Consider the following 16,940-nt stretch of genomic DNA (forward strand, 5'->3'; position numbering starts at 1 on the left):
ATAAAATACAGCGTTGGTCTCCCCTTGGCATACAGATCAGTTAGCATTCAGTGTTGATTCTATGCATCTTAGGGGACCATTTAATAGTTATATAGGAATCACGGGATCATTAAGGTTGAAGAAAACCCAGTAAGTCCATCAGGTCCAACTGCCATCCCCTCCCCACCATGCCCACTGAACTATGTCCCTGAGTGCCATGTCTACTCCAGTAAATAGTCTCCACAAAATCATGCTGTGTTTTTACAGCTGGAAGAAATAAGTTCTCGTCATAATTAATGAAGTTCATTCCAGTGCTATAATCATACTATGTGCCTTTAAATAAAATTTAAAACTGAATAATAAAACAAATTTCATATATTTTAACTGCTGTGTTATGTGCAGTTTCCTGTACCATCAGAGTGGCTGATTCCAGCATTTGGATTTTAAGTCGTAAGCTCAGCCTCTGTGTTTGTGCATATTCACCATCTTGGTATTTTATATGTAAATCTCAGGATTTCACTACCATGCATATTCCCCTGCAAGTACTTCTCTGCCACAGTGCAAATCTCTGTGAGCATAGCCTTGAATTTTTACAGATAGTTTTATTCCAGTTGCATGGCTAAGACATTTCGTGTATGTGTGCCAAGCTGTCAAAGCTGCAAGGATCTAAATGAGGCCAGAGCTGCCACCCTTAGGAAACAGAGAACACAGAGATTTGAGGGCATGATGCTCGAGAGCTGTAATATCTTGCTGCAGTGTAGTTTAGGTTTCTTATGGAAGGACTGGAATGCTTAAGGAATGAGCGGGAGTCCAACGTAACTGGATATTGTGAGGTTTATTTCTGTGAACAAAGAGCAAAACTGTGCCAGTTTGTTTAGGGCACAACTGGAAGAATGTCAGGCATACTGCTAAGGGTGCATCTTTTCTGCCTGAAAGAATAAAACCTACTCATTATTAGTGCAATAATGAAAGTGCTAGAGCAGTCCAGTTGTAAATGAGTTACACCCTTTGCGGTTTTGCTAATTCTCAATGTGCTGTGATCCCTCAGTGTGCATGCACCATCTCAACTGTCTCACTGAATGCTAATGAGCTTATACCGAAAGTAATCACAGAAAGACATCTCTTCCACATCAACACCTATTACCAGCTCCAAAATTGGTTTGTTAAGCTTACTGGGGATATGCCTATAGCTGTGTAGCTGCCTGTAAAAACTGGAAGTCACAGCAGGCTCTGTGAAATAGAGCAGTAAGATGGACTTGAGGACTATCATGTCGTGCCTGTACCAGGGAGATGTCTGAGTATTTACCAAATACCTTGCAGCTATCCCTAAGGCAGTGTAAAGACAAGGTAAAAACGAAGGAACAAACTGCATATGGAAGTCCATATATTAACAACACAGTTCCTATAATTAGAGGCAGGCAGGAAGCAATATATTAAGAACACACTTATATCTAGCAGTGCCTTAGATCAGCTCTGAGATTTTCTCTGCTTCCTCCAGCAATCCAGCTGACAGATGGTGTCATAGCTTTGTGGCTGAGATCCAGAAGTGAAATGCATGTCTTGGGTTTAGCTATCACTAAAGGGAATCTTGAGTTGGAATGTGTGTACCCAAGCTGTCCCCAGCTTTTCATTCAGGCCTTTCTCTTCCAAGAATTTCCTGTGATTGGTAACTTTGGGTTCACAACTCATTTTAGTACTCCTCCTAGGGTTTAGCATATCTCAACACTGTCTTTAGAAATGCTTTTTTCCTTAGATGGAGTAAGCTGGAGTCATCTTCTGCCTGTATGAAAAATGGGGTTTCTTAATTATTCTCCTGGTACATCAGTAGAAAGAAGTCACAAACCTGCAGTTTACCTATTGGAAATATTTCCTCTATTTTGATGTGTTCTTTACACAGTGAAACTTCTTCCATGTAAGTTGCCAACTCTGTCTTTTATGAAACTACAAGTAAGCATGTGATTTATTACTATTTCTTGTTCAGGATTAAAACACAGTCATAATCATACACATCCAGGATGAGTATAAGCTTAAAAGGAATTAGGTTAGGAAGAAATTCTTTACTCAGAGGGTGGTGAAGCCCTGGCACAGGCTGCTCAGAAAAGTCCCATCCCTGGCGGCATCCAAGGCCAGGTTGTATGGGGCTTTGGGCAGCCTGATTTACTGGGTAGCAACCATCCCACAGCAGGGTGCTGGAACTGGATGGGCTGTAAGGTCCCTTCCAACCTAAGCCATTCTGTGGTATCCACTTTGGCATTGGGGAGTCTGTGATAACAACAGCTGCTTTGCAAGAGCTGGATTAATATACTTGTTGGGAATCATCTGAATCAGCTTTATAGCTTTTGATAAAAGCTTCTGTTTTGTTACAGTTCATTCTTTCATTGTGCAATGCATTTCACAGTTCAAATCCATCTGCAAATGTATTTTTTTTTTTTAATCCATTATGGCTACTTTTCCTCTTCCATTCATCTATTTTGAAATAAACAGACTAAATTAATTCAAATGTTTGACTCTGAAATGCCTTTATTTTTATGGGATATGTACTACCTCCACAGAGGGATTTATGTGTTTCTTGCAGGGGAAAACTAAGTACCCACTTACAGTATCTTTTATTAGCCAGATGATGCTTTCAAAGTGTTGAGAAAACATGAGCAAATTAGTCTTCATGCCAACACCCAATATGTCAGGGGTGTCTTCATTTTTATTTATTTTTTATCTTCACTTTGCTGTGAGGGTTACTGAGACATCCCAGATAAAGCACATTACAGCATGTTAGGGTATACCTAAGGCCTGGTTTGCTGACTGTACGAGTCATGGAAGGACTGGTGGCCATACTATGGGGTATACCCCTCAGATTTGTGTAATATTAGTTTGCCACACTATTTTAGCATTTAATACGTTAGAATTTTAGTATTGGCAACATAATATTTTGTGGGAGTAGGTGTGGAAAATGTCCAGACTAGAGACCTTTTAGGTTTCTATTCACAAGTCTCCTCTGTGATGAGTTGTTACCATTCCTGGAGCTTCTATTTCTTCTACTAAGCTTCTTTTGTCGTTTATTCTGAGCAGAGATTGATTTTTGTCTCACTTATACAAAGAGATCCTCTGCTTCTATAGTTAACTCTGCAGAGAAGCATATATATATATATATTTTTCATGGCAAGCTACTTGAAATGGTGTAAAAAAACCAACAAACCTCTCCTGCTATCTCTCTGGGTCTACGTCATGAGCTTTGTTATTCTGATTTCTGACCAGTAAGGTGTATGCATGGCCCCTCCTTTCTTCTCTCAGTTGTCCCATCTTGTTTTTTGCCCATCTCATTCCCGTCTAAATACTTCTTTGCCAGATATTTGACTTCCCTGTATTTAATTTGATCCCATTAGATCCAGTACTCCTCCTACCATTGCTCATAATTTCTCACCCTCTCTACACGTTTATAGCAGGGTGATGTATACTCACCCCTTAGTTATCAGTGAACTAAGCTCAATATTTAGCACTTTTGATTGTTTTTTGAAAATGAATCACCACCTCCCCACCAGTCTTCTGATGTGGGTGCTTTTTTCAGCATTAGATGAATGACAGAACTTCATTTTGAATATTCATTTAGAAGGCTAAATTCTCACTTGTACTTCATGAAAGGAATGTATGTATTTCTTATGTAATTAGTGCTCGCTTGAGAACTGTATTAAAATTATACTAGACAAAAGTTAGTGCTAGCCTGTACTAAAGGGAGTATTAATTGAATGATAAAATGCTCATTTTCCACCTCCAGTGTGTCTCATGGAAAGCATGTAACAGGTTCTATAAATGGCTCAGCGTAAAGGTGTAGGTAACCTGTTATTCTCGTTTCCTTTTACCTGAGAAAAGGTACCTGTACCTAAAGGTACAGTTGTGTGATACTGTGAGGTTCGACAATAGATGTGATTTTGCGGATCTCCACTGGAAAGGCAGCAGATCGAGGGCGCACCGAGAGGCGGGCGGCAGCCCCGAGCCTGGGATCGATGTGTGCCAGCGCTGCCGCTGGGCGGCGCTGTTCCTGCTGCGCCGAGCCGAAGAATTAGCGGCAGAGAAAAGTCGCCTGTGCCGTTTAAAAGGAATCCCGGTCAGGAGCAAAGCTTCGTATCAAAGCGCGGGCAGGAAAAACCCCGCCTCGTTAAAAATCAGCTTAAAGCCAGCCGTCCTGCTCCTCTCCGTCTTTCTGCCTTTCTCCCCCGCAAAAGAGCTTAGGACTCTCCTTCAGGGCAACAGCTCCGGCGGCTTAGAAGAAATTTGTACGCGACTAAAAACGAAGTTCCAGCTTCCTCGTCAGACGAGATCCGCCACGCACGCTCGAGCCGAGCGGGAGCGCACCCCGTCGGATGCCGCCGTACCGCCGCCCCGCCCCACGCTCCGCCGCCGTCCCACAACCCCCCGCGCTCCGCTGCCAAGATGGTGCTGCTGCTGCGGGCGGCTTCCTACCCGCGCCGGGTGCTCCTCGCCATCGCTCTGCTGCGGCCTCCGGCGGCCGCCGCCTGCGCGCACGGCTGGTTCCCGGGGAGCGGGCGGCGGCGGGGCCCGGGCAGCGGCACGGTGCGTGGGGCCGGGCCGGGTCGGGCGGGCGGGAAGGGAAGGACGGAAGGCTTTGGGCGCAGAGGACGCCGCGCCGGAGCTGCCGTCGGGGGTCGGGTCCTGCTGTCCTGGGCACCGCGTCCGCTCGCTGGCCGAGAGTTCGAAATCGGTGTGTGCGAGCGGCGGCTGGTTGCCTTGTGTCCTCGTGAGCTCAGGGGTGCCGTTAGGCTCTGTCTTCTGGGCCTTCGGTACCTGGCTGCGCCGCGCGGCCCGGGCTGCACCTCGAGCAGCCGTGAGCCTTGTGTGAGGGCAGCGCGCCGCGGAGCTTCGTGCTGTGCTGACCTGACCCTGGGGCTGGCCTGAGCCTTCCAGGCTGGGTGCTACTGCGGGCTGGCGGCCGGCACGGGATTCTAGGAGTGAAACCTGGCCTTAGAGGGGCTGGGTTTTTGGCTGTGAGTTGTGGTAATGGAAGGCAAAACTTCTGCCGCTGCTGAGCTCCGAAGATGGTTAGAGCTTTGTGGCAGGTAAAATCTGATGCCTAGTGCAGTACGGAGCTTTCTTACGTCGCTTGCCTCCTGTGAATGTGGCTGGCCTCTGGTTCTTTGCAGCAAGCTTTGTTAAGGATCAGCGTTATGCGACAGGCTGTGGGGCTGTGTTGGGTGCACTGTGCTGTGTCAGACAGCAGCACGCTGCCCTGCTTCCCAGCCCGTGCAGTTCCTTGTTGTCAAAGAGCCCCGTGCTGGAAGGGCTCCTTCCAGCTGGCTTTCTAAAGCACGTGGCTTATGGCCTCTCCTCAGCAGTTCTGCAGCTTGCTTGCTCAGGAATATTTGCTGTTCCACTACGAAGGTTCTTTTCGTAGGGAAGTTGCTGGTAGTGTTAAATTGGGAGGGTAAGGCTTTGCTTTCAAGTCTGACATCGGTTTTGTGGTCTGCTACCTTCTAGTTTCAGCATTTAAACATGGGACTAAAAGACCTGCTTTAAGAGAACAGTTTCATAGTTAACTGCTCCTTTGCAAATGGTTGAATACACATTCAGTCTAGGTTTGCTTGCTTTTCTGTATTTTGGAGCAGTCAGCTCTTTGTTATTCCCTTTTTTCCTTACTTATCCCCATCTGTTTCTCAGTGTTTGGGCAGTAATTTTGTTCCCACACTTCTGGTAGTTTAACTTTTTAAAAGTAAAGCACGCTCTAGTCTGCTACCTGCTTAATTCTGCACAGGGATTAAGTTAAATGCAAGCATCAGATCAGTTTCTGTAGTCTAAATAGTTTCCATCCTTAAAATCAGTATTAAAAATGTGCTAGTACCAGAGCAAAATCCATCTTCTCTGATTTCGAAGGGGTATGCAACAGGTTTGACAGTATTCTTACATTGAGGGTTGCCACAGCTGTCTTTGTATGTTATAAGCTTCATGCTGAAGACGAGCACTTGTAACTAAGGTACAAATTGGAATTCTTTCTGTCAGCGTGTTCCAGTGAATGATTTTGATTGCACGTAAAGAATTGAGTACATATCTCAAATTGAATGAGGCCGGCTTTCAATAATTCATATGTGTTTTTCAATGTGAGTGAAGGAAGTGCATCTCAGAGATCAAATGAATTAACTTTCCATAAATTCTCAGATAGCTATTAGTTCTGCTGGATAATAACCTTAAGCCTTTTATCCTTCTTCCAAGAGCACTGCTGTTTATGACGAACTTCTTAGTGTCCCCTTGATTTATTGCCTCTGACAGGCAGAGTTCTGTTACAGATGGCAATCAACTTAATATTACTTAAAAGAAGAGATGAGCAGGACTGAGCTAGTAAGTTTGGGAGGCTTTTAGTATTGAAACCTGTATAAGATGAGAAGCTGAAGCTGATGCACACCAAGTGTTTTCCTATGTATGTTAATATCCTAGTATTGTCCAGTATTCAAAGGAATTTCGAATGTCACAGCAAGCAAACAGCAACGTAAGCATTGTGATGTGTATAATTGCTTGTTTTAATCCTTTGAATATTTTAGTTTTCATGTGAAATGTTGTGAGTTGTGCACGTACCGTATTCATATGGTGTATACAGTTTTAGCATGTATGAGAGCTCTTCTGTGACATTTATTGCCCTCTGTAGGTATCAAGTATGGGTTAGCTCTTGCACTAGCTTGTTGAGCGTAAGGGCAGTAATTGTGATGTAAATGCTTATGACCTGTTAATATTCAAATGTAACAGACTTATTTGGATAATCCACATCCTTCTTTCCTCCCACTTGTGTTTCAGCAGTTTGATCTGCCTTGCTTTTCTGAGTGACAGGATGTGTAACCTTTGTATCCTGGAGAGGAAAACAGCTGAGCTGGAGCTGAGCTGGATGGAGTCGGCAAAGCTGATGTCATAAATATTGTGGAACTGTACAGATGTTGTCTATACTGTGGAACTCTGACCAGAATCAATTTGCTGTTGAGATAAATTTGTGTATCCATAAATGTAGTTCCTTCTTGTCATCCTCCAGTGGTTCAAGGTGTCAGACCTCCTTTTCTGAATGTCAGACCTCTGCTGAGTACTGCCCCGATGGGCTTTGAAAAGTGAAGGGACATGACTGTTATGCTGTCTAGGAAACTTGTTGTTTTCCTTGCTTTTGTAATAAGGTTTGCCCTGCATTGAAAATAAAAGCTTAAATGGGGGAAAAATAACACTGAGCTGAAAAGATGCAACAGCTTATAAGTAAGGATAACTATTTTACTGTGAATCTGCTGAAGTCAAGGCATATACTGAGGAGTTTCTTTCAGTGATAACTTCAGCAGCTGTAAAAAGCATGACTTGGGAAGCTGTTGTAAAGTGGAACAGCAGAAAGTAGAAGGGACTTTATTTTTTTTCTTGTGTTATCTTGGCCTCCCAGCCTGCTGCGTGGCCTGTGATAGTGCATGCTTGTGCATGAGTTAATGGCATCCCTTGCTTTGAAAGCAGTTGTAAGGAGTTGCAGGTTAAAGTTACTTATTTACCTGAAGCCTGATCTTGTGAAGTTATACTGATGTTTATCATCTTGACATCATTTCACATCTGTTGACATCTGTTTAAAATCTGTTGTTAATGCTCTCAGTTTCATTTGTTGTGGATGTGTGTGCAGGGCAGCCATACGGTGTTAGATATGTCTCCAGTTAAGTTTATGTTGCTCATACTTATAACAGTTCAGTTTATATTTGTAAAGGTAATGATTCTGCCTATCAGAATACTTTTGTCTTTTCTTGTTTTCCTCTGCTATTCATCTCTTCCTTTCTTGCTGTGTGTCACTCTTCACACTGGGATGCGAGTACTGCACAGGTTTTTGAGTCCTACCTTCACTTTTCTGTTACAGTTAGCTTAAAAAAGAAAACAAGCCAATTCCTGTTAGGCTAGTGCAGTTATGTTCTCCACAGAGAAGCTCCTAAGTGTGGGTTTAACCTTGTGCCGGTATGTCTAATCCCATTGCTTCTTTGCATTGATAGTATTTAAACTACCACCAACAGTCATAACACTTCAGCAATATGACTTTTATGTGCAATCAGTGCTAGGCATCTGTTTCATCCTCTAGAGTATACAGAATCATATCCACAAACACATTAAGGGAACTTAATGGTGCAGAGTTAGAAAGCGCCAGAATTGAGGTACCCCACGTAGTTCCCTGACTTCTGAACTCGTCAGGACTTGTTTGTGCTGGGTGAAGTTCTGAGATGCTACTGTTACCTGCAGCGATAAGGGCCAAGTTTCCTTTGCAGTCTCAGTTTATTGGGAAGTAGTGAGGGACAGAGGAGTGCTACGTCTGCTTAAGGGGTGTGTAGAGAGTAACAGTGTAAGCTTCAGCCCTGCTCCTGTTCTGTTAGTAATGCTCTGGTGGCTGGAAGGCTTTCCACTGGACCAAGTTGCTCACCTTGTCAGTGTTCAGTTCTTCATTTCATTGCTGAAGTCTTGGTTTTTAATAAGAGCTTGAGAGAAGAGGGGAACTTGCAATCTTGCAGGCACGTGTTTCCCCACATATCTTGTGCAAATCGTATGTCCTTGTCACTGTCTTCATCTGCTAACCCTGTAGCAGTTCATAGTCCCAGTCAACTACTGGCAACCCAGTCAACACTACTGCCTAGTGCAGTAATTGAGGTAGATCTGTTGGTGTTTCAGCAGAACTTATTTCTGTGATGTTTCTCCTGTACTTCCATCAAAAGAAAACTTGTGGATTTGCCACAGGATATAAATCATTAGTAAAATGTTTTTGTGGTACCTTAGTACGTTCTCCAAGAACAGTACTTAGCTTCTTTCCAATAACTGTTGGGGCGTCAGTTGTCTGTTTCCATGTGCTAGGAATATACGACAGCAGAAATGCATTTTTATTATCAAGTTTGATAATATTTAGGATTAATACATTCTTTTTCTTGAAAAGCCAAGCAGGAGAGAATGATAGTGCTCAGGAGAGGTTCCAGCTGTGGTGTCTTAAGAAAAGCCAAAGCATAGCGGTGAGCAGTTGGTTCATCAGCCCCTACCCTTCTCTATGAGTGGTATTTCAGCAGTCCTTTATCTGCATCACTTGCTTAAAGAAGTATAAATGCTGGCATAAAGACACCAAGGACGTCAGTATGCTGTCTGCATACTGTAACTGCCTTTGCTGAATTAGAGAATGCTGCTGCTTTTGTATTGGTTGCATGGCTTCATTTGGTGTTAGGTCCTAGGTTGCTGTCAGGTGCCGCAGTGGTGGTTGCTGCAAGGAGTGTTTAATCGTCCTCTTGCGTGCTGGTGGGAGCCTTATCTGAAATAACAGTGCCTTTGTAGCAATTACATTAATTTGCAGTAACTTGGGACATGGTGAGGTCTCTCAAATCCCTTGTCTCCTCCCATTACGTTTTCTGTTTATGAAGCTGTCACTGTTCATATGGAGAGCGTGTTTGTTTAGATGGAATCTACTGTGTTGACAGCAAGTGACAAGGTTATCTACAATGAACTGCCTTACAGATGAATCTCCTTAATTCAGCTCTGGTCTGGGAAGCATCAGGGCAGTTCGCTCAGGCCAATGAACTCTGATAAGTGTACAGTTCTGATGTTTGCTCTTCCTGCGTGTGTTGCTGTAGAATGGAGGTGCTGGAAATAAGTGTGTCCTATGTGATGACATTTGTCCTTTTCCTCTAGGTGATGAGCAGTTTTTGCTATTTATTTGTGTGTGTGTGTGTATTTTTATATGCGAGGTATGTTGTTAGAACAGAGCAGTAAAACATTTAATACTATGTCAGGGATGTTGTGGAATCTTCATTGCTAACTGAGAGGTACTTGTTTTCCCTGTTGGGAAGCACTGTCAGTTAATCTGTCTGGGGAAAATAAATGGTCCTTAGAATCTTCTATGGAAAATTAGTTGCTCTCAGTGTGGCATGTAAAGCATGCTGCAGTCGGTGCCTAGCAGTATGCCCATGAGATGCACTGACAAGTTTGTGGATGGTGACTACCTTGTGTTCTGCCTGCCTGAAACCTGCCATCAGCCAGGCTGTGATTTCTAGCAGTCCTAATGCATCCCAGGGAAGAGCTGTAGGCTGTGATTGGCCTTGTGGTGTCAGCTGAGCTGAGGGGGATTGGAAGTGGCAGAACCTATAAGCATAACAATTTGTTGTGTAAAATAGAACAAAAGAATATTTTAAGAAGTCAGAAGACAACCTGGGAGAAGATTTAAAATGAGAGGAGAAGGGAAGACTTGAGGACTTTCATGATACAAAACCTGATAGGGCTGAGTATTAAGAGAAGGAAAAATTTAATTGTCATTTAGAGTTCTTGATGGTTGCATGTAATCTATTTTATAGCAGTTCCCCACCAGTTTTCATTCTCTTTTCCTGTGGCCAGTTGTCAAAAAAAGAAAGCCATCTGCCTCGTTACCATGTTCTGCTTGTTTACTTAAACCAGATGAATATTATCTGAATGTGAAGTGCATGTTCTGCTTTGCTCTGTTACATTTTTTTATTCTCTTTTTTATTCTGTAGATTCCACCAATCCGCAAACGAAGATCATGGCAGACTCTGATGGGAGGTCATTCAAGGCCGTTATTGGAGATATCAGATGTAAGTAGAAATTGCTCTTCTTCCTACTCATGGGGAGGAAGAAATCCTTAGAGAGACTTTCCATATTCTCCCTTCTCCCCAGCCCTTACAATTTTGAAGTACAGCAAGTTAAATGAAAGTTACGTTTCCACCTCATGAAAAGAAGTCATCTTGAAGTTTCAGACTTCTGCACTTCTCTCACAGCCTTTTTGAATCCCTAAAAGCAAACCAAAACACAGCACATTATAAAGAAGAATTGTTATCAATTCACAAATTTTATGTTTTTACTTCAATTCATGCTGCTAGGCATAGAAAATAGCAATGCCTAGAAAGCTATGAGTTTTCCATGAGTACGTGGGGCTTTATTACTTCAAATTCCTGCTTAGGTTGTGAAGTATCAAGGAACTTTACAAATTTATGCTCATCGTTGTGAACAACAGGGTGTCAGGCTCTTATTCTTGTGAAATCTGCTTGCTTTAGTGCTGATGTAAGCTTAAGGAAGATTCATTTTTTTAATGGGTTCATGGAATAATGAAGCAGTGTACTTGGCTTGAATGAAGTTAAAATGTATCTGTGTTTTATATTCTATTATGAAAAAACAACAGCAAAACAATGCTCATAGAACAGAGTTAAGCTAAAATCTGTTGAGTATTTTGACTGTGTCAAATAAGCTTTGAAGTATTCTTTAAAATATGAAAAATGTGAAACTTTGCTTTGGGGAGCTCCAAGCTCTGGTATCACACTGTGTCTATACAGTGAGATTCCTAAAGAGTTTGTCAATAACTTTTGCTGAAAGGAAGTTGGAAACACCTTGCACACCTTCTGAACAAAATGCAGCCTCTTTAATAAGCTTTAGCATCTATTTTTTTGTGGCAAGCCCATTGTAATTGGAGTCATAGCAAGTTGTTATTCTCTATAGTGCATCTGCTTGGATTTATAACTTCTGAGTTTTTATCTGTATTTATTTATCAAGTTGTCTTACTCATGTGATAGGAGAAGGGAGCATTTGTTTTTATTAAGCAGGTTTGTATTGCAGCTGCATGTATGCACGCTGTTCCAAATTGCAGCTGGCGCTGTGGGCCTTGTAGGCTTTCATCTGTCATACGGTACCAGTGAGCCATTCTCAGCCTGATAGGAAAGAAGTGGGAAGTGAGTTTTGACCCCTCAGCAGAGTTGTTATTTTTGTACATGAAAAGAGGATTATTGCTTAACTATGTCCCACTTTATTTATTAACATGTTCAGTTACATTTATCTTCCAAAACTTTAACTTCTTTTCAGTGTTCTTTGCTCTACTTCTTAGTTGTAGGTGTCATTTTTACATAAATGTTTAAGACTGTTTTCTTTACCTTCTGGCTAATTGGAACGTTTCCTTTGCTATACAGCTAGATTTATAGTTCTCTTATTGTTTCCTTAAGTAAGGCAAGGCTTTTGAGGCAGGATCTTTTATTAATGTAAGCTGAATCAGTTGGAGGGTGAGGGGAGAAAAACAGACTTATGGTTGTTCTTTCTGTTGGCTTTTAAGTGCTTGTTTCCTGAGGTTCTTGCAAATTAACTTCTCTTTTTCACACAGATTTCTCCAAGCTTGCAACTGATAGAAAAGAGAATGTGTTGGCATGGACATGCAGGTGGAGGGCTTCACACAGATCCAAAGGAAGGGGTAAAAATTGCTTCATTATTATGTTTTTTTTTTCTTAAAAATGCTGTAGAGTTCAAATAGCAAATCATTGGAACTGTTGATAGGTGTTTGAATGCTGTAGAACAGTAGATTCTATTTACTTCTTAATCTAAGAGCTACATTAACACAGTTATCACAGAATCACAGAATCACCTGGGTTGGAAGGGACCTCAAGGATCATGTAGTTCCAACCCCCCTGCCTAGCAGGGCCACCAAACGTACACATTCAGATCAGGTTGCCCAGGACCCCGTCCAACCTGGCCTTGAACACGTCCAAGGACGGGGCATCCACAACCTCCCTGGGCAGCCCGTTCCAGGGCCTAACCACTCTCCTTGTAAAGAACTTCCCCCTAATCCAACCTAAATCTTCCCTCCCTCAACTTGGATCCATTTCCCCTAGTCCTGCTGTTGTCAGCCCTTCTGAAGAGTTTACTCCCCTCCTGGGTGTAGGTTCCCTTCAGGTATTGATAGGCTGCAATGAGGTCACCCCGCAGCCTTCTCATCTCCAGGCTGAACAAGCCCAACTCCCTCAGCCTGTCCTCATAGGGGAGGTGCTCCAGCCCCCTGATCATCTTAGTCGCCCTCCTCTGGACCCTTTCCAAGATCTCAATGTCTTTCTTGTACTGAGGGCTCCACACCTGGACACAGTACTCCAGATGGGGCCTCACAAGAGCCGAGTAGAGAGGGACAATCACCTTCCTGTCCCTGCTGACCACCCCTCTCCTGATGGAGCCCAGGATCCCATTTGCCTTTCGAGCTGCCAGAGCGCACTGCTGGCTCATGTTCAGTCTCTCGTCCATCAGGACCCCGAGGTCCTTCTCTGCCGAGCTGCTCTCAAGGCCCACTCCTCCCAGCCTGTACGGGTGCCTGGGGTTCTTCCGGCCCAAATGCAAAACCTTGCACTTTGCCGTGTTGAACCTCATCAGGTTCACCCGAGCCCAGCCCTCCAGCCTGTCGAGGTCCCTCTGAATGGCATCCCTTCCTTCCACCGTATCAACCGCACCGCTCAGCTTGGTGTCGTCAGCAAACTTGCTGAGGGTGCACTCAATTCCCTCATCGATGTCATTAATAAAGATGTTAAAGAGCATTATCATGAATGTTTGGCAGAGTTCTTTAGTTTCTTTAAAATTCAATGCTAGTGTTGCATTCCTTCGTAACTTCTCTGCAGCAGGTTAATTTTTTTTTCATACCAAGCATGTTCTGTTGTAGCTTAATGTGGTCTGGTGTTCTTTGCAAACGATCTATCCCTGTGACTTGACATTAGCTTGTGGATACAAGTTTGCGCATTAGCTGGTGAAACTGCGCTTAAAGCAGGAGGAAAAAAACTAAATTGTGCATGTGTTTCGACTTTGATTTAATGTTGATGCATCTGGTGTGCTTCGACTACATTTATAATCGGGAAGCACGTATGTTAAAATAATGATAGGTATGTAAGGAGAGGCAGTGTCTTCATTAACACAAATGGCTGCAGTTAGAAAATGAGGTAGGGTTTTGCTTAAAGCAACGCAATGTAAACTTGGCCTTTTTGAAATTACAACATCAAAGAGCTTGAGTTACATAACTTTTGTCTTTGCATTTGCTCTGCATCTGATGCTGTGTATGTTTGCAGAACGGTGCTGTGCAGTGGTTTATAACACCCTCTGATGGAATCTTCTTGAGGCCAGCCAAGGCTGTGGTGATGACAATGTGTTTCAGTGCAGATCCTGGGTGTTTCAGGGCTGGTTTGCTCACGCTTACCTGTTCTAACAGTTTGCTCCCCACAGCCTGGCAGCTCTGGCAGTCCATTTTCCTGTAGCTGTAAAGGAATGGATCATCTTAAATTTTGGTCTAAAAGTTACCCCTTCATTTAATCTCGACCTGTTTGTGCTGCAAGCAGAAGTCAGGAGGCAATTTGCTAACTTTTATTGCTCCTGCAATAAGAGGGAGTTTCATAACCTAAAATTATAACCAGTTTGTTTTAGCAAGCATCTGTGATCACTTCTGAACAAAGCTTGGGGGATGCAGAAGAGTCAGACATTTTCAGTTGGTAGCATTACAGGTGCTGCATGTAGCTTGAACTTCAGACTAGTTTTACAACCCTACTTGCAACATGTACAGGCTCTTTTGACACATTTCCTAGGAAAAACATACTTTAAAGCTAGGAAGCTATTTATCTCCCTAATTATCCTAATTGTATATATTCTTGAATATGATTATTATGGATTGCACTTTTCCTTTAAGTGGAAGGGAGCATTACGCTCCCTGTTGCGTACTCTAGTTCTCATATGTTTGTTGAGCTTAGTTGTTATTTTTTCCTACTCACATTTTTATTTCTCTGATTATGTTGAATATTGTCTGTTCACTGTCAAGACCTCTTTTCTTTTTTCTTTTTCTTTTACATGTCCATGTAAAGCATTTTTAATGTACACTTAAAACAAACTTGCCTTCGTATGGTGCAGTTGCAAATCACGTACCCAGCGTCACAACTGACCTGTCTTCAGGATTGCTGCAAGGCTCTGTTTTTGTTCTATTTAAAAAGCTGCTCCCCAAACTGCAGGTCTTTTTCAACTGAACCACCTGTCTGGAGAGGAAAAATAAAGAGTGGCCATGGATGCAAAAACTGAGAGGTTCTCAGCAAAAATGTAGGAAATCTGATGTGGCAGTGTAGTTCTTCCATGCATGCTCGGGTGCATAAAAGAGCTGGTACTCCAATTACAATGAGAAATCTTTCCCCCTAGAATTAAACTTCTAGAAAAACTGGAGATAATGCACACCAGCAGTATTAAATCTGTATCTCTTCCAGCTTGCTTATTTTTGACAGATGAGCTTGTTTGTTCCAGGAACTGATTTGGGGACTGATGTTTTAAATTCCCCCTCCTTTACCAGCTGCAGGGAATAAAGAGCTAAATGCTAGGGATGAACAAAAAAATGTGTGTGAAGGGCAGTAGGTGTTACCTTCATCTCACAAATAACTGGAAGATTGCACATCTGTTTTGTTATAAAGTAAATTTTACTTGCAACATTAGCCAATGTGCAGAAGACTGAAAACAGTAACATTATTTTACTATTTTCAGTCTTTTTGGTGTGTGTGTTAGATTTCTGTCAGCAGAACAGGCAGCAATAAAAGCTGTGATGTCTGACTTGTTGCTAAGCAGTTATATATTACTTTCTTATGGAAACATTGCTAGTCATGTTGGAGTGCAGATAATTAACCTGCCCCTACCTCCATTTCACTCGGTTGCTATTTGGTTTGCTAGTCACTGCTTGCCCTCTGCAGCAGGACAGACAGTATGAAGACAGAAGACAAAGTACTTTTTTTCCTCAAAGCTTGTTTGACTTATATTTAAGTTGTTATGGCAGCTTGAAAAGAAATCTTACCTCACTTTGCTGTTTTGCTTGATAAGTGTCTGTACTGTCAGGTAGTGAGCTAGTGTGAGGTAGCTCAGCTGAGAAATAGTGCTGCTGCTTCACTCAAAGCACATTGCTTACCACAAGCTGAAGCAATCTATTTTTTTTCTTAAGAAGTCATGATCTCGTGTTCTCAGTCATGTTCTCAGTAGCTTCTTCTCATGCTACTGAATTTGCAGAATCGTCTGGCTCCTTTCTGAGCTGGAACACAGCAACAAACACTGAATAGTTTTCTGCCAGTTGCATAACTGAATAGTTTCATTGAGGTGTTTCATGGCCTCCAAAGTTGGTTTGAGAAATGGACTGGGACTGTAGAGTTCAGTGTTGCAAAGAGATGGAAAAGCAAAGGAGGGATCAAGCAATCAAGTTCATGGCTTGTGGAGTTGTCTCATGCAGATGTGAGACAGCTTGTGCTGGTACAATGCAGATGGTGGTACAGCTTCCTGAGTGAGTACACAGAGAGCCAGAACTGTTTTTTTTTTCCATTGTCAGCAATGACAGCTTAAATGCAAGTCAAGCTACCACTTGTCCATCATGCTTCTGATGGATCTTCCTCCTAGCATAAACTTCATACATGAAGTCACAGGGCCAGCCCACTGAATGCTGTGCAGTACTCTGTAGTCTTGGAGATTATGAACAGAAATTATTATATATATTTTCAGGTGTTCTAGAAGGTGTAGAATCTGGAACAGTCAGGGACAGGAAGAGAGGCAGTATTTATTCCTTCACAAATAAGTCTTTAAGTATTTTGTAGTATTTAAAAAACAGGCTGCAGCTGCTTTTTTAAAGGCTTTTCTTTGCTACCTGCTTATTGTACACCTAATACTTTTCCTTCTGTCACTTCCATTTCTCTAGGAATAAGCCTTGGAAGAAAATATAAATGTTACTGCCACTTAGAAGGTTAAAGTAAACACCTTTTTCTTAGCAGTTATATGGCACAGAAAACCTAAAAGGAACTTGAGTCCATTAAGCAGATTGCTCATTTTAATTCTTAATGTTGTCACTTGCGTAGTTCAATTTTCAACTTACGTTTCTGTACAGGAGTAACATTTATTTCATGGTAAACTTTGATGTAGTGCGTGTGCATTTTGCCTCTCCTTTGATATTTCTTCTTGTCCCTTTGCAAGGCCTTTGGCAACTGACTCACTGGCTTCTGACTTCTGTCGCGGTTCAGAGCCATGAAAAAGCTGAAATGGGTTCCTTGTCTGCAGCCAATGTACTTCTTTCATTTAATAGCTTTTCTGTACATATTCTGAGTATCCTATAGCAGCATATAATGAGAACTGCACTGGTTGTGCGAGCATCTTCTGTATTAATGGGATACCACTTTTTTTTTTTTTTTTTT

At 42.4% G+C, this 16,940-nt stretch overlaps 1 protein-coding gene across 1 annotated transcript in view; it reads left to right on the forward strand.

The window, feature by feature from the left end:
- Positions 1 to 4,384: 4,384 nt before the first annotated feature.
- The window catches only part of ABCB7 (ATP binding cassette subfamily B member 7), a 37,282-nt gene continuing 24,726 nt past the window's right edge, over positions 4,385 to 16,940 (forward strand). Inside the window, exons 1-3 of the mRNA XM_052672730.1 lie at positions 4,385 to 4,545; positions 10,476 to 10,553; positions 12,104 to 12,190. Coding sequence (XP_052528690.1) covers positions 4,405 to 4,545; positions 10,476 to 10,553; positions 12,104 to 12,190 — 306 coding nt within the window. The 5' untranslated portion in view covers positions 4,385 to 4,404. The remainder of the gene's footprint in view (positions 4,546 to 10,475; positions 10,554 to 12,103; positions 12,191 to 16,940) is intronic.

Source organism: Tympanuchus pallidicinctus, unplaced genomic scaffold (genome assembly GCF_026119805.1).
Source record: "Tympanuchus pallidicinctus isolate F22 unplaced genomic scaffold, pur_lepc_1.0 scaffold13, whole genome shotgun sequence".
Lineage (NCBI taxonomy): Eukaryota > Metazoa > Chordata > Aves > Galliformes > Phasianidae > Tympanuchus > Tympanuchus pallidicinctus.